The sequence below is a fragment of the Adiantum capillus-veneris genome, chromosome 5 (assembly GCF_014529385.1).
Source record: "Adiantum capillus-veneris isolate H3 chromosome 5, ASM1452938v2, whole genome shotgun sequence".
In the NCBI taxonomy this organism is placed as follows: domain Eukaryota; kingdom Viridiplantae; phylum Streptophyta; class Polypodiopsida; order Polypodiales; family Pteridaceae; genus Adiantum; species Adiantum capillus-veneris.
This window is the reverse complement of record NC_140935.1, coordinates 61,084,451-61,107,723: the sequence shown is the minus strand read 5'-3', so window position 1 is coordinate 61,107,723 and position 23,273 is coordinate 61,084,451. Positions and strand designations below refer to the sequence as shown.

Genomic DNA, 23,273 nt, shown 5'->3' with positions numbered 1-23,273 from the left:
TTTCATAGTCCCAAGGAAATGAGGAACTTCCTTTCTCAAAAACAGTACATAGTTGAAATCAAAACCCATGAAAGCACGACCCTGTGAAAGAAAATAAAAATTAACTCATTTTCACTCACACAATCAAGGAGGTCCAAGAATAGGTCATTGGACAAATTCATAAAATGATTCATACAAGCAAAAGAAAGAATGCTCAAGCAAGTGCAATTCATGAAAAGGCTAGTACTCCAAAGGGGCTATGGTTTGAGATATACACATACTGCAAAATTTAATATCCAAAGGGGTAAACATATATACGCAAAAATCGATGCTCCAAGAGACAAACCATGTATACGCAAAAATCGATGCCCAAAGGGACAAACCATATATATAGCCCATCATTCTCATCCCCTCCATTAACACAACAATATTAGCAATTCAATGGCTTCGATAAGCTTACAAGGAACAATTTTACTCACATTAATGCCTCAAGCGCGTTGTTAAACAATGAACAAATTGCTAGCATCCACATCACTTGCTCAATTATTCGATGGCCATGCTAAATGCTGTTCCCTACTCCATCTGACTTTATCAGCAAGTACATATCCTCAAAACTGAAACAGTATCTCTTTGGGATACTCAAGGGCTTCAAGATGAGCTTGCATAGCTTTATTCATCATTGGAGGCCCACACCTCAAAATCTGCAAGAGTAAGAAAAACAAGACTCTCTCTCTCTCTCTCTCTCTCTCTCTCTCTCTCTCTCTCTCTCGTGCGCGCACGCGGACTGTGTTGGCTATGCAAGTGGGCAACAAGTTGATTACTCTGCAGAGGAGTGGGGGAGGTGGAGAGTGAGGAGAATGGGATACGAAGATCAGAGATGCCTGGGTTTGTTCTTGCTCGAGCTGCGCAGACACAGAGAGAGCCTGCTGAATGGCGAGGCTAGCCAGTCTCAAAGACGGATCACAGACTTCTTCAGAGCAGACACGGGACAGCCGCAAGAGCCACTCCCACAACAGAGCTCCCCCTCGTCTCACACCAGAGGCACACTGATCGACCGAGCGATTGAACTGGGGAAATCCAGGCACCCACGACTGCGAAAGACTACACAGCATCGACGAAGGCTACGACAAAAGATTCGGAGCACGCTAGCCAGGCATGAACGACGCCCGGTCAGACTACTAACCATGGAGGAAATTGATGAGATTCGCCAACGACCAATGCTAGATCTTTTGTGATTCAGTTATCCCAACAAGCCGCCCATTTTGGCTTAGTTTTTTGCTTAGATCACATTGACCAATCTAAGATCCCATAGAATATATCTTTGTTTTGTACTGTTGTTAGGTTATTTTGTTACTCTGACTTTGTATCAGATCCACCACCTTGTAACTTTCTGGTCTCATAGGTCATTATGGCCTTTTGAAGACGTTAATATAACATCTCTCTCTCTCTCTCTCTCTCTCTCTCTTGCGTGCACGCACGCGGACTGTGTTGGCTATGCAAGTGGGCCACAAGTTGATTACTCTGCAGAGGAGTGGGGGAGGTGGAGAGTGAGGAGCGTTATGTATGCAGCTGCAGGGCCTACACTGCCATCACGTATAAATATACCTTCATAAGTTCAGAATAGTCTGAACTCACGAATTATAAGAGGGAATAAAGCACTCATAAAACTATAAAAGCAAGGGACATACGAAAGAAAAGAAAAACAAAAACAAACAAACTAACTAACTAAATCACTTTGATTGCTTCGAAACAAAACTAGATAAATTATCAACTTAAAAATGTTTTCAGAAAAGGCATGCGTAAAATAAGTTGACGCAACTTACTTGGCTTAAAACAAGTACTCAACTTTAAGCAAAAAAAGGATAAGACATCTTAAAAACTTAATCCTAGAAATCAAACTTCACACAACAACCTAAAACGGAACACATTCTTAAGTCCTCAGGTAAGCTAAATATGAAATCGAAAAATGAATACTACTACAAACCTACGAAGAGCAAAGAACCAAACTTGACAATATGTGATCTCAACTTCACTGCTTGTCCAAACAGGAAGAATAAGATTATCACATTTATCATGCATAGCTTGGACAACAGCCATGACATCCCTACTCACGTCATCAGTGCCCAAGAGTAGGTGCAGGTTTATATAGAGGTCATTCATGCTTTGAACGTACTCTACAAAACCAACGAGCTGAGTTTCTATCACCCTCCGGAGGTGATGGGCCTACACTGCCATCACGTATAAATACCCTGTTCAGCAGGGCTCCCCCTATCAGCTCTTAAGAGTCGGCAGATCAGCATCGACTGGCAATGCTAATACTGGACATTCAGTGATGCAGAGAGCTCTCTTAACAAGCCCAAGCAACGCCAGGCGGAGGGTGTAAGACACAAATCACCCGTGTCTTTCAGAGATCCAATCCACCTCCCCACACAGCAGGGGGTCACTCTCCAGAAGGCAGAGACACTAAGGTCCAAAGAGAGAGAGAGAGAGAGAGAGAGAGAGAGAGAGAGAGAGTTAACACCTCGTTTTTGGACACCCCATGTCTACCAACGAGAGATGGTAGATGTCATGGACCAATTCCGAAGAGAGACTGCAGAGCGCCTGGCACCACTCAGATCAGATCCAAAGGTATATTCTTCAAGGAGCTGCTGACACCCCCCTCCTCTTTGATGTACACCATACTAGTAACTACACCCCCAATATAGTACAGTATGGACCTAGCTAGGTTGTGCTTGTACACCCTATACACATATAGTCCTGCATTCCGGCCCCTATCAGTAAAGCTCCATCCACCATCTATCAATCACGGATTCCATGGTCACAACCCACAGTACCATCCATCCCCTCCTGCCCCCAAAAGACAAAAACCTCATTGTATACTCCAGATCGAGTCTTAGCATCAGCTTATCAGTAAGCTATAGTCTTTTTAACTTCAGCTTTTCCTTTTTTTGAGAAGACAGAGAACATACCACACGCAAAGAAAGCAAAGAAAACTGCAAGCAAACACACAAACAACACACACAAAAGACAGCACAGGAAAAACACACCCTGAGGGTACCCCCTAGCATCCCCTAAGAAACAATTGGCATGAGTCTGAAGGAAACTGAGACGCTCTTAACTCTGACAAATTTGAATCCCCACATTCCTTTGTAAGCTCGAAAGAAGTCTTGAATTTTGGTGGTTGCCTCTGGCTTCTCTTAAAAATCACCAATGATTTTCAGAAAACTGGCAAGATACCAAGATGGGGTGGGAAGAGCCCCCTGAAGAAGCAAGGGTTTGAAGCTCCCCGGGAACCCAGGTGGAAAGGTACATAAGGGGTTCCGATACCTTTGTATTAATACAATTTTAAGGTACGTAACAATACGTACCCTTTTTTTTTTTAATACATCGAATCTACATTTTTACACTCACAATCAGTCATGTATCCATTACATAATGTCTGCAATGGCCCTGCTCCATAGACAACTATATAACTATCATAACTTGTAAGGGTTTCTTTCCTCGAGTGTGGAGAACCTCTCTCTCTCTCTCTCTCTCTCTCTCTCTCTCTCTCTCTCTCTCTCTCTCTCTCTCTCTCTCTCTCTCTCCCCCTTGGTCTCTACGCTTCAGCATCGTCGACTTTGACAAGGTATCAGAGCCCTTGGTGGAGCTTTGTGCTCTAAGAGCCTTGGTGGAAGAAGAGCAGCCGTGAGAAGAAGAAGACTACCTTTGTCGCCAACATCTTTCCCTTCCGACCCTCTGCAACGGCATCTCAAAACGCAGCGTTTTTCAGAGTCGGTCTCTCTCCCTCCCCCTCCTACGTGCGTTTTGAAATGCCGACGGCGACAGCCTTGCAGTGTGCCTTGGCAGCGGCAGTAGCACATGCCACAACGTCTAGCGTTTTAAAACGCTGGTAGTCGCAGCCTTCCTTTGGAGACGACACACGACCCTTGCGCAAACAGCGTTCTGAAATGCTGTGTGCTCCTCCCTTAGCGACCGCAACAACCACCCCCCCACCCCAACAGCAGACGCCGTCTCTTGCCTCCTCAAAGGTGTTGTTCCCCCCCCCCCCCCCCCCCCCCCCCCCCCCCCCCCCAAATCTTCCCCATTGGTAAGTCCAGCGTTTTAAAACACTGTAGCCGGGTGAAGGGGCGGGCACCTTGAGAAGAAGAGAGGGATTGCCCTTCGTGTTGGTGGCTTGGGGGCATTGTTTTTTTCAAGTCCCTTGGGAGTGTCAATTTGAGGACCAGCTTGGAAGTAGAAGAAGTTGGAAAGGCTCATAAGAGGGACAACGGATTTTGCGAAGCCCACTTCATGTGGAGCTCTAAGCAGACAAGTGGACCCGCTTGGAGATTATTTTGCAGCTTGGTTAGTGAGGCGACCCTTGGAGTGCGAGAAGGTTTCCCTACTTCTAGATCTTGCGACTTCAACATGGCCCCCCCTTGCTCGAGCGCCAACGACAAATTGAACGGCAATAACTAAGTCCATTAAAATTTGATCATGCGCCTTTAGTTCTCACGAAAAGGCTTATGAGACATTGTCAACAACTTGGAGCCCTATCCTACAAGGGATCCCAACAACATGTACACCCGTCTTCAAGATGACGAATATCTCAAATCGTGTGTCAATTGCGATGCTGCTAATGCGAAGGCAATGTCAGCCATTGCAGAATCTCTTATAAAGGAGCAGAATTTCTTATAAAAGACATTTCTCTCCAACCATTCAAACTTTCAAAACTACCAACGATACGTGGTTCAATCTCGTTGGAATGTTTGATTGGGATTCTACAATGCGAACAATCACCCTTCTTGGACAATTATTTGCCATCCAGTTTCCACGAGGAAGTTCCATGCAATCATTTCTTATGAAGGCTCAAGTTATTCTTATGAAGGCTAAAGTTATTCATGATCAACTACCATCTATGAAAAATGCATTGACCAGAACTCAGTTAGCTGCTTTGGTTCTCACAAAGTTGCCCAAGGCGTATGAAACGGTGTCTAGGACACTTGTGCTATAAATCGCAAAGGAAACGTTGGAATTTGATGATCTCAACTCTTTTCTCATTGAGGAGAAAGCCGTGTTGATAACTCAAGGCAAAATTTAGATTTCTTAGAAAGGTGGGGAAGCACTTGCTGCTTTAGATTCAAGAAAAAAGACCAAAACCCGTTGTTACAATTGTTGAAAGAATATGGTCATTCGGCTAAAGATTGCAAATCCAAAGGTAAAGACAGATTCTACAAAGGACAAAGATAAAAGCAAGCATCGTGAGGAAAGCAATGATAGTGACTCAGGGAAGGACAGCAAAGAGGCTGCTCGTGTGGTGGTGACTACACTGGCTGTAACAAACTGCTGATGTGTCAAAGCCCTGAAGAAGGGAGCCAACTTGAAGATGCTGGCCGAGGAGCCTAAACCCTAAGAAGAACAAGTAACAGAAGAAGTCCTACCAACTTATGGGGAGCCCGTCCGATAGGGCCCCAAGTGACATAAAGGAAAAAAAGCAAGACCCACACACAAGAAATTGCGTAGCTGATGATGACGTGGCAGATTTTCAAAAATTACGCTGACAGATGACGTGGCAAGCTGTACGGATTTCCGCGTTTTGCGTTGACTGATGACGTGGCAGGCTGTATGGATTTCGGTAAATTACGCTGGCAGCTTTTTGGTATTGCTTTTGGACCAGAAGCTTTTGAGTTTGAAGGCTTTTCATGTAAAACTACTTTTGGGGCCTAGGGCCTTTAAATATGAGGCTAGGGCTCATTCTCTGGCATGCTTCCTGGAGAAGGTGCAGAGTCTGGTGTACCGACTTGTACTGTGTCGATGCAATATAAAGAAATACCGAAAGGGACGCCAAGGTTTGGAGCCAATACTCTCTGGGGTGGAATTCCGCCACTCCCGTGTCCTCTCTCTCTCTCTCTCTCTCTCTCTCTCTCTCTCTCTCTCTCTCTCTCTCTCTCTCTCTCTCTCTCTCTCTCTCTCTGCGCACACATCAGTGATAATGCAACAGGAAATATGAGCTCATGGGCACATGTAGTAAGTACTCCAAATGCCATTCCGCAGACACATGAGACGTATGCAAATGTAGATGACACAATATAATGAGCGAGAGAAACGCAGTATGAATATTGTGATCCGAGGTATACCCGAATCTGACAATGAGAAAGTACTCATGTTGAATGCGGAGGTCACGGACCTCCTTGCAAACACATTTGGCATGCATGATGTAGTGGTGTATGGGGCACACCCTGTGGGTAAGCAGAGGCCTGAGAACAATCACGCAATTGTATGCACAATGTTGGATGCACGTAAAAGAGCCATCATACTCGAAAATGCTCGCATTTATCTAAGGGACAGCCCAATTTACATCAATGAAGACAAGACACCCGCGAAACAAAAGAAAGAAGACAGGCATATAAAGAACGAACAAAAAAGAACACCACCTCCACAAGGGCACGGAAACCCATGGGACCACGAACATACACGTCACAAGTTGGAATTGCTGAGGTTTCCCTTGGCACAAAGGAGAAGGATTGACAAAGGTTCTACCACAAGCAGACATACTTTTTCTACTTGAAACGTGGGAACAGGACACATGTAGACTGCCAAGTATTCCAGGATATATTACACTCTCGGTTTGGTGGCCTAGTACTAAGATGCGCGGGCAAGGGAGTGTTGCTATAATGTACAAGGAGGAAATGCAAAATCAGGTTAAGACATGCAAGATAGATGAACACAAACGATACATATGGACTGAGATATGTACATCTGGGAGATCGATGTTCATTGCGGGATGCTAATTCCCACATCGGGAATCCCCGTTCTATGATTTGCATAATCTCTCCAAGAATGACCCTTTTGCCGACCTATATACAGATATTGCAACCTACACACCACAGGGGGTGTTGCTAAATTGGCTTTATCTAACAGAAAAATAATTCTAAATGAATTATTGGATTTATAAGTGAGAGGGTTTTCTCGCTTGGAACAACAGGAAAAATAATTATAAATGAATTATTGGAATTTTAAGTGAGAGGGTTTTTCTCACTGGAGACATCCGAGTACAAAGTATTCTTGGTGCGTCATTCAAAGTAATGGCAGGAGCACAGTGAACGGGAATATCTGTAAGGCCACCAAGAACGGGTACTTTTGATGCGTCACATCGGATGGGTGACAGGGAGCATCGGGAAGAAGTATCCGACCATCCGAGAACGGACATCTCTGATGCGTCATAGGATGGGTGACATAGAGCATCGTGAAGGGGATTGTACCGTAAGTTCGGTAGGAAAGGACTAGGTGATGGGTATTCCTGATGCGTCACAAGGTGGGTGACGGGTGCATCGGAAAGGGGATATCCATAGTCAAGAGGAAATCCGAACTGGAAAGAGGAATACGCGTAAAGACGCAAGCACAAGAATAAAGATGGGTTCTGAGAAGCTTTTCTTAAAAAGCGGAATATTTTAACGAGTTTTCGGGGAAGAGCAAACGCTTTCCCGCGAGGAATCTATGTTTGCATTGCATTCGTGCATGTGGTTGCATCCAGGGGCGCCTCGGAAGTGCTGTGAAAGCATTGTTTTTAACTTATAAGGTTTTATTGAGTTTTTGGGCAGGTTCAGACCAATTTTAAAAATATGACGGCCGTCCACTTAATAAGTGGGCAGCCACTTAGAAAACAAAGTAACAAAACCAGCCAGCGAATTCTCTCTCCCTATTTCGGGTAGAACAAAACAAAAACAAAAAACAAAAAAAAAACGGCCGCGATCTCTCCACGAGCAGCTATTCGTGCTGCGGTGAAGGAGCTATAAAAGCACCACATGCCCTCACTGAAGGGAGGTTGCCAGCGCCAGCAAGAGAAGACTCTGCCGCCAGAAGACGCGAGAGATCGCGAGACTACGAAGCACGGAAGTCGCTTTTCTCGTGCAAGAGCGACAGGTACCTATTGTGGATTCGCCATACGAATTGTTGTCGTGTGTTTGCGTGTGTGTTTACACGTACTTCATCGCGAAGGAGAAGCGAGAAGGCTTCGGCCTACGCTTAGGAATTCCGGAAACGGAATTCGGAAATTGTCTGCGGAGTCTCAACTCCGAGTACAAACGGAAAAAGGATTGAGAGCTTGTCTCACGGATTTCCCTTACAGGAAGGAACGACCATCAAGTCAGAGATTTAGAACGGAGGGGTTTTCTCCGGTTCTTGTGCTTGTAAAAAGATTCTCCCTAATAAAGAATTCTCTTTAAGGGGGGGGACCAACCCATCTTCTGGTCCCCAGTACTCTCTCTCTCTCTCTCTCTCTCTCTCTCTCTCTCTCTCTCTCTCTCTCTCTATCCTTTGGCTTCAATAATAAGAGATAAATTCTATTTATCTGAGTATAATTTATATTCTTATGCGCTCCCGTTTGTGACAGGGGGCAATGATGATACTCGAGGATCTTAATGCTCGCATAGCCAACATACAGGTTCAATTGGTTGACTACTCAATCCATCCCGCAGACAAAGATGGCGATCTCGTATTAGATGCAATGTGGGATAGATGCTCATGCGATCACCTCATGAATGAACAAGGTTCAGCTTTGATATCCATGATGAATTCTATGCAACTTGTAGTCATGAATGGCACCAAGAAATTTGCAAGCTCCGGAACATACACATGCTATACATCAAACCATGGAAGAAGCACTAATGACTATGCGTTAGTTAGCCACAATGCATTGGATTTAATTGGACACTTTAAAATTGGGGCTTGGTCACCGAACTCAGACCATACTCCAATTCATGTATGTCTAGACCTCCCACACATGCCTACACAACGCATCCAAAAGGCGACAAGTTGGGCATATCGAATGCAAGCCACAAAGAAATTCGATTATGCCACTTTTCTGGACAGCCTATTGAGTAGACAATGCATGTCCCAAAACATTTCAAAAAATTGGGCTACCTTTCGTCAAGAAATAGAAGAGGCAACAGAGGTCACTATGGGGCGATCTAAAAGAAATCACCAACAAGTGAAAGGTCTCCCTCATAACCCATGGTTTGATGAAGAATGTAAAGCAGCCAAACGCAAGTTAAAGAGCTTCAATAAGTCCACGAAGGAATGGGAAAATGCAGCCAAGGAATACAGGATGCTGAAAAGGAAAAAGAGAAGGATGCATGAACTTTTGAAGGAGCAAGAGGTGATCCGATTTAAGAAAGAGCCCAAGAAAGCATGGCATAGCATGAAAGGAAAAAAGGAGGATATAATGGAAAATTTCAGCATGGACGAAATATATGTATATGCACAAACACTCTATGCTCCCACTAATGCTCAAATAATGATGAATGCTGAAATTCAGGTTGACACTAAGGAACCTATAACTTTTGCAGCGGCTTTGAGAGGTTTGAAAAAACTAGCCACTGGGAAAGCCTCTGACATTTTGCACTTCAACTCCGAAATGTTGAAATGGTCGGGCAATGAAGCTAAGAAATGGATACACTGCATGATGAATCAAGCTATCCACCAAGGCATGCATGAAGATTGGCAAGAGAATTGGGTCAAAGCTTTATTTAAAGGAGGAGACCGTAACCTACTCACGAATTACCACACCATCATGGTGGGCTCTTGCATGGCAAAACTTTTTGGGAGTCTGATAGAAAAAGATATTAGCACATGGGCTGAAAATAGTGGAAAGAGGGCTATCGGTCAAGCAAGTTTTAGAGCAAAACATAGTACCATAGATCACTTGATTACAATCCAGATTATGATGGAAGAGGCACAACTCAAAGGGAAAACTATGTACTGCTGTTTTGTGGACTTTAAGAAAGCGTTTGATACGATACCTCGTCATGGGTTATGGTCCCGCATGGAGACCATTGGGGTTCCCATACATTTGAGGGTTGCGGTGGCACGCCTATACCATGCGGTTCGATGTAAACTGAAAATGCAAACAAGCTTCTCCAAAGAGTTCTTTAGCACAATAGGAGTCAAACAAGGGTGTCCTTTGTCCCCAACATTATTTGGGCTATGCATAGATGAGCTTGAGGACTTTATCTGCCAAACGACGCAAGATAATGGAGATGCACCAAACATAGGTCTCATTACTTTGCTACTCCTCATTTATACTGATGATGTGGTTCTTTTAGCGCATAGCATGTCTCTCTTGCAAAAACTTTTGGATGCGGTACATACTTTCTGCGAAGCCACGGGACTCCCAGTGAATGTCACAAAAACAAAATGTATGGCGATTTGTACACACAAATCAAAGGATCAGCCCGCCCTTATGTATGATGGGCAAGAGATTCAAGCAGTGGACAGCTTTAAATACTTGGGCATCATTATACCCTCGAATCATAGATGGGGGCAATGTGCAAAAACAAGAATTGAAGCAAGACAAGCAAGGTATTACGAGTTTGAAACCATGTGCTTTGTTAACAAAGCGTCACTAGAAGGTGGGAAGTAGAGGTATGGGGACCAAGTATTCAGGCCAGCACATGGAATGACATTGAGAAAATTCAAAAAAAGTTCTTATGTAGACATATGGAGATAAAAACCACAACACCATACTCAATGATGCTATTGGAGACTAGACAAAGACCATTGGAAATGCTTGCTTTGCAAAGAATACATAGATATCTCTTGAAGGTGAAGTTGATGCCTAATAACCGTTTCCCTCACATAGCATGGGAGGTAGGATGTAAGCCACAAAAGAACCACAAAAGCAAGTTTCTCACCTCTAGCCTTGTTGTGGACATCAAGAAATGGTTCTCTAAATGGATTGTGGGAGCATATGTGGACATGCATGTAGAGAAAGGTACCGAGCATGAGCACGAGCTGAATTTTGAACTACAATTACATGAGGCCCTCCACAGCAAATGGAAGAATGCAATGCACAGGTCCAAGTTTGAATACTATTGCAAGCACATAAACACGAGATACTGGAAAGAGTACAAAACCGGGGAAACCCAAATACATATCAAGACACCCATGTCCTACCGTGCAAGACGGGCCATCACCTTGATGCGGACAAGATCACACATGCTCAAAAGTGAAACGGGAGGATGGCTAAATATTGATGCAAACATGAGGAGATGCACTCAATGCAACTTGAATTCAATGGAAAATGAGGCACATGTAACCCTTGAATGTCCAGCATATGCACACATTCAGGTCGACTTTCCCCAACTTATTCAAGGATGTACTACATTTGAGGAGCTTGAACACATCCCTCTCCAGTAGCACTAGGCATCTATCTTGCCAAAGTGCTAGAACATCACACCACACTCACAAACAAAATCACCACAGAATCATGACACGTCCCCTCCTTAACATGGGAAGGGGGGAGTCTCATATATGAGATTTTGGGTCCCATGGGTCATTTTGGCCCCCCGAGGACGTAAATACATCATCTCTCTCTCTCTCTCTCTCTCTCTCTCTCTCTCTCTCTCTCTCTCTCTCTCTCTCTCTCTCTCTCTCTCTCTCTCAATTCAGTTGTTATTGAAGTGATAAAAGTCTGTTCAGTCTGTTCTTTTCTATTGGCACGTGGTGCATTGGCACGTGGTGCCCATTTTGTGACAATGATATCAGTGCATCATACGTGTGCTTTTCTGAAAGCATACCGGTCCTACCAAAGAGCAGACAAAGCAAGATCACACTTCCAAAGTTCATTGGAAATTTTGGCTTCGTGCCAAGGTAGGATGTGCGTACGGATCTGTACGATACGATACGTCCGTATCGTACGGTACCGTACCGTACTCTTTTTTTTTTGGGGCGGAGTGTTGTGGGTAATGTGTGGAAATAAACCCTATTGTGGCAAGAATTTTTTATTTGCCCTTCTTTAGCCTTATCCCAACACATAGTTTTGTAGACATTTCGACAAAACTTGCATTTGTAGAGCACACACGAACGTCATTGCGGTGGTGAATATAGGAGGGCAAGCACGATCAAGAACTCGTATGAAGCTTTGCCTCGGTTTATAGAATAGCGAACTAACATCCTTGCAGTGATACTTATGAATTTTTTATCAAGTACAGAACGTACTGTAGGTTTTTGGCATTTAAAAAAAAAAAATACGAATTTTACGTACCTAACAACTCTATCCATTCGGTACTACGTACAGGTCGTACTGAATACGTACCGTACCTTACCACCTTGCTTCGTGCACCGAACCCAGACATACCAGGCACTCCCACCCTTACTACATCATGCTTCAGGCGCGCTCCCGCCTTCACCGCTCATGTCTTACAAGGCATAAGCCATTAAGATCACTTGCAAGAGAAGGATCCAAGATTTTTTTCAAGTCACTGAGCAGCGCCATGCAGATGTTGATATCTACAACCACCAAGCCGCACACTCCAAGGACTTGGCAAGCTTTCAAGAAAATTTTTGCCCGAAGTTATATGGTTTCTACATCTTCCTTCGAAGTGCAACTTCTAGCAGAGTGGGGTATCCTGAAATGCTTGCCAAGTCCTTGGAGTGTTCATTGACGGCTTTATGTTTCTATGTCTTGTAACATGCATATGTGAGCATTTGTGTTGCATTGTGATGTGTCAACCACTGAATATTCCTAATTGGATGAGATTGCCTGGGTATGTAATTTTAGTGCATCAAGACACCCGTGGAAGATCAGTACGGTCTAGGTGTGATGGCTAATTTCAATACGCCGGAATATCAAGAGTACCGATCTGGACAAAAGTAGAAGCTATCTCCTTGATCAAAAGAGCCGAAAGGAGAAGCTAACTCCTTGATCAAAAGAGCCGAAAGGAGAAGCTAACTCCTTAACAAAAAGAGAAAATTGATTGTCCCTCGGAATGTCCCTCAAAAATTTTTGAGCTAACTTGAGTTGTTTGCAGATATGTTGTAATCACGGACAATCACTCTCTTTCAAGAAGGGAAGATGTAACAAACTGCTGACGAGTCAAAGCCCTAAAGAAGGGAGCCAACTTGAAGATGCAAGCCGAGGAGCCTAAACCCTAAGAAGAACAAGTAACAAAAGAAAAAGTCCTACCAACTTATGGGGACCCCGTTCGATGGGGCTCCAAGTGACATAAAGGAAATAAAGCAGGACCCACACACACATAAGAAATTGCGTAGCTTCTGACGACGTGGCAGATTTCCAAAAATTACGCTTGCTAATGACATGGCAAGCTGTACGGATTTCTACGTTTTGCATTGGCTGATGACATGGCAGGCTGTACGGATTTTCGTAAATTACGTTGGCCGCTTTTTGGCATTGCTTTTGGACCTGAAGCTTTTGAGTTTGAAGGCTTTTCATGTAAAACTGCTTTTGGAGCCTAGGGCCTTTAAATATGAGGCTAGGGCTCATTTTTTGGCATGCTTCCTGGAGAAGCTACAGAGTCTGGAGTATCGGCTTGTACTGTGTTGATGCAATATAAAAAAATACCGAAAGGGGCGCCAAGGTTTGGGGGCCAATACTCTCTGGAGTGGAATTCTGCCACTCCGTGTCGCGTGTCGTCTCTCTCTCTCTCTCTTAATTCAGTTGTTATTGAAGTGCTAAAAGTTTGTTCAGTCTGTTCTTTTCTATTGGCACGTGGTGCCCGTTTTGTGACACCGGCACGGACTCCTGCCTTCTAGTGACATGGAGATTGGTGCCGCCACCAACTTCAGCCAGAGAGAGGCTTGTGAGTGGCAAAGAAGGGCAAACAGCGCTTCGTATAATTAATTTCCCTTGGGTTGGAGTTCGAGTTACTGGTGTTTGAACCCATGGGTCGAAGTTCAAGGCACAACCTCTGGCAGGGAACCAATAAGACGTATCTAGAACACTATGGATGAGTGCACCAATCCATTGTTTATGGTCAGATTATGGACATGATGTGTTTCACACTTCATTATCTTGGAGTATTTTTGGACGTGATGTGTTCACAGTTCAAGAATGAAGATTCTTGGACGTAGTGTGGTCTACATTTCAAATTTTCTAAAAGGCAACCGATGCTCAAGATGGCATTCTTCTAACATACAGAGTTGAGGGAAGCAAATCGTAAGGAGCTGTTGCGGAAGTGTCCATGGTAGCTTCTTCATCGATTAGGTCTCACTATTTATGTCCACTATGAGTTGCAGAGAGAGTGTTAAGAGTTTTGGCATCTCAAGTGAACTGCCCAATGTGGACCCATTATTTATTTTGGCTTTTAGGTTTTTTTTTTACTTAGATGTCGAAGTCTGGGTAGGGCAATTTATTAAGGTTGATATATATGCAACCCCTTACCTCCATTGTATACACAAAATCACTTATTCATTGCCAAGGTTGATTGGTTTAGGAGACTCTCTCTCTCTCTCTCTCTCTCTCTCTCTCTCTCTCTCTCTCTCTCTCTCTCTCTCTCTCTCTCTCTCTCTCTCTCTTTCCTCTTGGTCTCTACGCTTTTGCATCGTCGACTCTGACACCCACCCACCTAGGAAAAAAAAATTGTACTGTACGAATCCGTACATACTATTTCGTACCTTACAGATATATCGTATCAAGGGATTCGATATGTACGAACTCATGCAACCTTGGCGGAAATTGTGACCAGCAGAGCTGAAATGAGCTTTAGAACCGGGCTTAGTGAGGCTTTGGGTCCAGACTGCAAGCAAACTCCTTCTCTGCCTCATGGAAACCAACCCATGCAAGGTTTCTCACTAGAAAATGAGAGGGGGCGTCAATCTGATTGGACCAAATTCAAGCCAAGCTCACAAGCATCGACCAGCAACATACCCAAAACTACAGTCCGTCAAAATTAAGCACTTTATGATAAATCCGTCCATGTGCCCCCACAACCTAAAATTAGCTTCAAGCTCATGACCTCCCCCACCTTACCAAGAATAGCCAAGTGAGCTAGTCAATTGGCCACACGCTAGTCAATTGGCCACACGCGCTTGCGTGTGAAAGCTTACAAAAAATATAATGTTATATTCGACCTACAAATTGTCACACCCCCTAAAATAGAGATTAATTAGGGATGCTAATGAAGCCCCGCTTTGGAGCTTGAGGACTCTATTGAGAGGTGGAGTAAAGAAGATCGATACTTAAGCAAAGAGATTGTGAAAATGCAAATTCTAATTTTGACTTTAATTTTTCTCCATTAACTCAATAACGTGGGTAGTGGCACATCCTTCAAAAGGATACATATCCCACTATCAATACGAGAGAGATTACTGCAGGTCTAATATGCAATGCAAAGGATGTTTAATTGGCAATCACAATTAGCAAAGGAGAGTGTTAAGACCTAGCATAGAGCAATGCTTATGCCTAGGATCGACAATGTGATTAGGAGGTACTAATCACTTATGGCTCTGATATCATATGTTAAGGGATGAAATAGAGTTGCATTCATACTATTAGTATGCGAATTACAATGTTAATTACTCAGTAGAAATTGGCTAGTGTGGACACAAAAATGACTTGACTACTTGGTGAAAATGAGTACAAAAATGGTGCTTAAATAGCACAAAGGAGGTAGCATCTACGTACCTCGTACATGACAACCTGGAACAACCTATTCTAAGAGCCAAACTCGAATTTGTATATTTAGGGGGATTTTACTCATGCCTGCATGACTCCTACATATGATTTACGGTCTAAAAATGCTCCACATGGGGTGGCCTATGACCAAGGCCTCTTTTGGCAATGCTACACATGCCATATGCCACTTAAGATGCCCAATAGACTATGGACATGCTCCATGGTGACTCTAGGACAAAACCCACGAACCTTACAAAACTCAGGCTATTGAGCATTACTTCTATTGGCCCGAGCTCCTGAAGGACGTGGATGAGTTTGTTATACTTGCATAGATGTCAGAAAGTGAAGTAAGGCAAATACAAAGCCCAAATCAACACTCGAAGAGTATAGCAATTAATTTCATTTCTTAACTTTCCAAGACTTCGAGTGTGTATGACGCCATATGGCCTATTGTGTATAGTTTTAGCAAGCACTTTCACTATGTACCAACAAAGAAGACAATCATTTTGCAAACTGGTTGTCTCACACATCTCTCAGTTACATGGGATGCCTAAACCTGTTGTGTTGTATAGAAAACCCAGAATTACAACCCCGTTCTGAAGAGCAATGCATGAGTGTGGGAACTTTACTCAAATTTTTTTCGTCGTCTCATTCTTAGAAGGATGGGCAATTAGAGATTACCAACTCAATAGGTCCACACTTGTTTGAGTGTTATATCTCTGAAAATAAGTCTCAGAGGGAGAAGTATTTGCCAGTGGTGAAGTCTATTCACACTTCAACGGGGAAGGCACCATTTGAGATTGTCAAGTGTGGCAAGAAGGTTCCACCTATCTTGTGCACTTTCTAAGCATTGCTATTGCCAAGGTTAATGAATCTTTCTAGAAAGTTTCTCCACAACTCTGCCACCAAGTTGTGAGCTGATCCTTAACCATAGCAGGTGAATCTGTGAGTGACAACCATCTTGACTGACTACTCATCCAAAAAAGTTCATGTCTCGAGAAGACAATTGCCAGCCCTTTATTTACATAGCCTCAACAGCTTCTAAAATGCGAACAAGATATGGCCAAAACCTTAACTCAACTTGAATCTTGGTAGGTTGAACCAGGAGATGCTTAAGTCGAAATCTCACAAGCCAAAGTTCTTAACAAGGGCACAAGCGGAACACCATTAGCATCGTATCCACTTTCAATGCTTCATGCAAAAATCACTCTTACAAAGTCTTAAAATTTAGTATAAGATATTTCATTCTGACCAACAGTTCTGGTACACCATTTGCATAGAATCCACATTCAATGCGCCATGCGAAAATCACTCTTTCAGTGCTCTTAAAGTTACATATAAGATGTTCTATTCTGGCCAACAAGCTGTACGGAAATTCTGGGACCTAGCAAACTACGACTCTCAAGTTCAAAGGCAGACTTTTTATCTACACCAATGTAAAATCGAAATAAAATGAAGTCCCTACAGAACCCAGCAGAGGTAAAACTGCCAATGACTCGCATTCTTCCATACATTCACGCTCAATGAAAATGGAACATAAAACTGTCACATGTGATATCCAAAGGAGAACGTAAACCAGACCTTTGCTCTTGTAAGTAAGTGAATGTTGCATGTTTCAGTATACCACCAGGAATCATATTTCACTACATAAACTGAATAGATGTTGATACCTGAATATCCGAGGAAGGAGCTGGAAGAAAAGATTCGACTAAGTCCTTTGAGACATATCCAACGCTTCCTTTCCAACCTTCGGGAGGCTGTGATGATCAAAAGCATCCAATTAGAATTCCAAGCTATGAGATGTTAATATGGGCAAAAGGTAATATGACACACCTTTTCCAGTACATAATGTACAGAAAACCGACCAGGATAGGTCTCCTGAAACTTGTCAAGTTCCTCCTGCATTTCATAATCAGAAAATAATATTTATAGGTACTGTCAAAAAACTCTGGAAAACAACACCACCACTGACCAAACACTTCAAATGTATGGTTTCGATTACCTTCAAAAGGATATCTTCATAAGCCACGTTGGCATAAATAAGGTAAATCTTTGTTGCATCTTTTGGATTCTCCAAGATGGCTCTCGCAACCTTTATTACATGACCAAAAAAATTCAAAATCATTCACCTGAACAATATAGCTATGAGAAAAGGTGTAGGAAAATTCACAGCAATAATACCTGAAACATGGGGGTGAGGCCAGTCCCACCTGCAAGCATCCCAAACGCCTTCACTGAACCTGGTGTGTAACGGAAACGACCCTGCAGTTCAGAAACATGAAGCATCCCATCTTAGTTCTCCTGAATGTATACTCATGCACTACATACTACAACCCTGGTCGCCTAAACCTTGGAAATCTATCAATTCCATAATCTGCATGTATGCTGAAGATGCACCTTTGGGCCACGCACAGAGAGTGAGTCCCCTACTTGAAGCTTGCTAAAATGATGAGACATTCTACCATGAGAATAGATCTGCAGAAGATGACACAGACATTGAGAGAGATTATACAACACTGAAACATATTACCAGCTTGCAAGATGAGCAAGACTAACTTTAATGACCAACTCGAAGTAGCCAATGTCAGAGTCCAGCGTGGTAGGAGTGTAAGGTTTGATGACTTCTTCGCCCTCCTTATCTTGGCCCCTGCATGAAAAAAACAGTATAAAAATGGAACGCATAGATGCAGGCACAGAGAGAGTTTGAAGAATCGTACAAACAGCTGACATGCTGGCCAATCGGGAGCCCCAGCACAGATGTTGGGGTGGGCAGTGCAAATCGAAACTTGACAACATTGTGGCTCACTTGTATGCGCTTCACGAGTCTGAAGCTACGCCATGTTTCAGGATCGAGGGAGCCTGGATCCAGCACCCAAAATCAGAAGAAGCGGGAACCACCGGCTTCCATGAAAGCTAAAGATGGAGCAAACAAATTGGCACACCTTTGGATTGTTTTTTTGAGGACAAGAGAAAATAAGCAGCACCCGCGAGGACAGCAACGACAGCTACAGCAATGCCAGCGAGAGAGAGGGGATCCTGAGGCAGCAGTTCCAACACCGAGCTCGCCATCGTCTGCTGCTCCTATCTCACTAGCGGGATTCTCCAAAACTGTTCTTACAGGTGGGAGGCACAGTGAATGGTCAAGCCCGCCCACGAGTTTCGGCACTTATAGGTCCACTGTCAACACCATACAAACACAGGTTCTCGCGATGAGTGTAGGCATTCGGGGGGAGGTATTGTTTTTGGCCTTCCAAAAGGAAAGACTCTGAGGGTGAAAGTTTCTAGCTAGAAACAAAACGATGATGAGTGTGTGATTTCAGAGTTGAGACAAATATGTCTGAAGAATGGTCAATTTGATCTGAGTTAGATGTGGTCTCTTGTTTTTTTTAAAGAGAATCATGATGGGATCTCTTTGGAGGTTTTTTAAAGCATCCATGACCTCTTCCATACTAGTTGCATATGTTGTACCTTTGGTTTTATTCAATAGCATGCAAGATTTCGTTGATAATTAGTTTTATTCAATTACTTTATATAAAATCAAAGTCAAGTTCCTTAGACTTTGACTTAATATTTACTCTCTTCTTCTCATGAGACCTCTTTAATGTTGTGTTTTGTGTGTGTGTGTGTGTGTGTGTGTGTTTTTTGGGGGAGAGAGAGAGAGAGAGAGAGAGATTATTATTTTTGTATATTTTGACATATATAAAAATTTAATCAATATTGAAGTAGATCGATTGAAGTTTAAGCGACTTGTTATAATATTTTAATTCTTTGTCTTTACAAATGTACTTTAAGTAGCTACTTTGATGAGTGTGAAATGTGAAAGGGATGCAAACGTTGAGAGATTAGGGTTTCTAGAGAGAAGGAGAGAGAGAGAGAGATAGGTTTTTGGTGGAGCTTCTTCTCACTCACACAATATGTGAGCTCTTTATTGTTTCTATATTATCAATAACAAAGAATGAGATTAAGGTTACGGAGCCGTTAATTTACGATGGTATTGAGATAATAGCCTTTATCCCCAACAACCTCCCACTTAAAAGCCAATGTGTCAATAAACTAAGAAATGGGTAAGTAGAGTATGATGGCTCTACCCAATGCCCATCAAGTCATGAAAGTATGCAAAACATTAAGGAGGTAAACCCTTTGTGAGAAGGTTAGCAAAGTTGTTATGTGTGTGCCCTTGACAAGATGGATGCACTTAGCCTTAAGCATCTCTTGAATGAAATGATACTTGATCTCAATGTGCTTTATCTTTGCATGAAATATAGGATTTTGTGCTAGTTGAATAGCACTTTTACTATCACAATGCAATATCAAAATCTCAGCATTAATGTCCAAATTTCCCACTAGACGTGCAAGCCAAAATACCTTCTTTGCAAGCTTTAGAGGCAGCCACATATTCTGCCTCAATGATTGATTGAGCGATACAAACTTGCAAATGAGACCAGCAAATGTGAAAACATGGCCACTAGTGGACCTTTTATTGCCCACATTCCCTGCATAATCAGCATCCGTGTATCCTTTTACACGTGCCTCCTTGTTTCCAAAGCATAAGCTATTTGTCCTTTGTATTGCTCAAATATCTCATCTCCTTTCACTACCTCCCAATTATCTTACGAGGATTAGACATGTATCTTCTAACTACTCCCACTGCAAATACAATGTCTAGACGTGTAGCAATCATGGCATGCATCAAGCTACCGCATAAGGGACCTTGGCCATTTTAGCCTTTTCCTCCTCTGATTTAAGACAATCAATTTGGCTAAGTTTTAAATATGGAGATAACAATCTATTCATTACCTTCCCTCTCTCCATATTAAAACATTAAAGTACCTTGGAAATGTACTCGGTTTGAGATAAGTAAAGCATTTTCTTGCTCTTATCTCAAACAATCCTCATACAAAGAAAGTGACTGGCTTCTCCAAAATCCTTCATATTAAAGTTCTCGTGCAACTTTGATTTCAAAGTATCTTCGCTAGTACTCTTCTCGGCGATAAGCATGTCATCTACATACAAGATCAATATCAAAATACTACCATCAATGGCCTTCTTAGTGTAGAGGCAATGATCTTCGTCACTCCTTCTGAAACCTTAAGACCGCATAGAAGCAACAAACTTATGATACCATTGGTGGGATCCTTGTTTTGTCCCATAGAGAGCCAATCTAAGTTTGCAGACCATCTTTTCCTTGCCTTCAATAACAAACCCTTTGGTTGTTGCATATAAACGTCTTCATGAAGATCCCCATGTAAGTTGGAAAATACTTTTAGAAGGTTAAGTATATAAACAAGTTTATTTTATAAAGAATTTAATCTTGTTCTGAATTTAAGATTTCTTTTAAATATTCCTAAATTTTAAGTGTATGCATACCATAAAGCAAGCTTGCAGCAGCTTAGTCTCCCAAGCATCTAGTAGAACTTGTCAATCTACTATGAAAGATGATTAGGGCTAAGAAAGGCATGCTTGCAATAGCTAAGCCTTCCAAGCACCAAGTGGAGTTAGTCACCAATATGGAAGAATGTCAATGGGTAAAAAGGGATCCTCTATCCACAACAACATGACTAGCTATGAATTTATTTTCCCTACCCCGTAGTCAAGGACGACTATGATTTCAAGGAAAAGGTAATGTCATGAATATTATTCTTACCTTTGACAAGAGTCATTGTAAGTATTTACAAGGTTTACATTATCGGGACATTATCCTTTAGCTGGATATCTTGCATCCACCTTGCATTTTCAAAAGGATAATTATCTTGACTCTCAAAGTCAGGTGGTTGTTCAATTACACATAAAACACATTATGAATGAGCCAAGTACTTGGTAACCTTAACTTATAAGTTGTTTCATTGGTAGGCTTAAGAATTTGGAATGAGCATAATATATTTTTGCTAGTTTAGCATAATATTTTTGGTGATCCTTTGGCATCCATGTGTTCCTTTGTCTGTAGTGTAACTTAAATGTGCTTTTGGAAACTTGAGCAATACCCAATCATTTTCCTTGAAGGTCAAGGTTGTCTATGCTTATCAGCAGTAGCTTTTTGCTTATGTTGCGTTGATCTTTTGAAACGATACTTTAAGATCTTTGCTATACTTATCAACAACAAATATATTCCCAAGTGTCTTGACTATCAATGGAACCTTGGGTCTTCCTTCAATTAATTCGAAAGGTGCCTTTCCTATCGAAGTATGGACAATCTTATTGTACGCATACTCTACTTTTCCTATTGGTCTCTTTGATCTACTTCCGTAACCTAGGATTTAAGTAGATCTATGATGGTTGAATTTGCTATCTCACTTTGGCCATCCATTTGTGGGTGATAGGCCGAGGAGAAATTCAACTTAGTATCCAAATTCTCAAAAAGACCCTTCCAAAAATTACTAGTCACTTCTTGGATCTCTATCGGACACTATAGACATTGGTAAAACATGGTACTTAAAGACCTCTGAGATAAAGAGGGTTGCCCTATGGTGTGCTTTAATAGTTTTTTTACCGATATGAAATGCGCTTGCTTGCTAAACCAATGGTCTACTATCCATATTTTCATATTCCCATGTATGGACTTGGGCAATCCAAAGATGAAATCCATGGATATACTTTCCCATGGGAAATCATTTATAGGAAATGGTTGAAGCAAGTGAGGCTGCTTCCCTCTATCGTACTTTGGCGCATTTGGCAACATAGACTGGTATGTCTGCCTTCATTGTTGGCCAATAAAAGTACATCTCTACGGCTTGAATCCTTCTATTTCCCGCATAAGGTGGAAAATGAGATTCATACATAAGCTTTTCACATAGTTTATGTGTAGCGCATAGCCTATTGCCGTAGAGTCGATAACCTTCTTGTACATTGTATGGTTCCTCTTTCTTCCCTAGTGCAATAGCTGACCTTATATCTTGCAAGTCCAAATCCGTATCATACTCATCTACCATAGAGGATAGATCATTGTGAGTAGCTATTGATATAACATTCACTCTTGGCCTTTGTGAAGCTGCATCGGCCACTTGGTTGTGCTTACCAGCTATGTGAGCAATTTGAAAATTAAACTGTGAGAGGATTTGCCCACCTCATTTGCTTATCACTTAATTTAGTTTGCGTCAAAAGGTATTTAAGACTTTGATGGACTGTGCGCAAAATAAATGGAGTACCTATGAGATCATGCTTCCAAGCATCTAGGGTATGCAAGATAGCTAAAATCTTTTTTTCATATATGCCTATATTATTTTCTTTGTCATCCAATCTCCTACTTTCATATGCTATGGCATAACCTTCTTGAAGCAAAACAACTCCAAGGCATTGTCCACAAGCATTGTTGGAATTAGGGTTGCAGGAAAACACACACAGCTTGGAGAAGACAAAGGAAGCTGAAGGCACACAATAGAGAGTGTATTACTTAGTGTGTAATGGAAAGATAAGTGAGCCCTATAGTCATGTGCATGTATGCAATGCATGGAGAAAAAAACCTCCTAGTGAGGGAAAAAATGCCATGACGGTCCCAAGTGTGTTCACACACATCACACTGGACTTCAAAAGGCTTTGAAAGGTCTAGTAATATTAGAATGGCTTGAAAGATAAGCTTTGCTTTTAGATTTTCAAAATCTTCATTCTCTTTTGCGTACCATACAAATTTAACATCCTTCTTAATCAAATCATATAGTGTGCTTGCTATGAATGGGGATTTTTCTATGAAGCATCTATAGTATGCACACATTCCTATAAAGCTTCTCAATTCATGTAGATTCGTTGGTATAGGCCATTCTTTTATTACCTCCAACTTTGCATGGTCCATTTGGATGCATGCTTGAGAGATAATAAGACCTAAATAATGAATCCTTACAAAAAGAATCACTTTTCTTTTGATTAATGTAAAGCTTACCGTCTCTCGAAACTTGACATATTACCTGAA

General features: G+C 42.2%; 1 protein-coding gene across 1 annotated transcript; it reads right to left on the bottom strand.

Annotated features, from left to right (window-relative positions):
• Nucleotides 1–331: 331 nt before the first annotated feature.
• Nucleotides 332–18,572, bottom strand: CBR (NADH:cytochrome B5 reductase 1). Its single transcript, XM_086512277.1, has 9 exons — nucleotides 18,316–18,572; nucleotides 18,091–18,232; nucleotides 17,930–18,020; nucleotides 17,771–17,848; nucleotides 17,555–17,635; nucleotides 17,376–17,465; nucleotides 17,207–17,272; nucleotides 17,044–17,130; nucleotides 332–680 (listed from the first exon to the last, which is right to left on the bottom strand). Exons 1-9 carry the CDS (start codon nucleotides 18,440–18,442, stop codon nucleotides 588–590), a joined length of 855 nt encoding a protein of 284 aa, XP_086368403.1. The 5' UTR covers nucleotides 18,443–18,572; the 3' UTR covers nucleotides 332–587.
• Nucleotides 18,573–23,273: the final 4,701 nt, after the last annotated feature.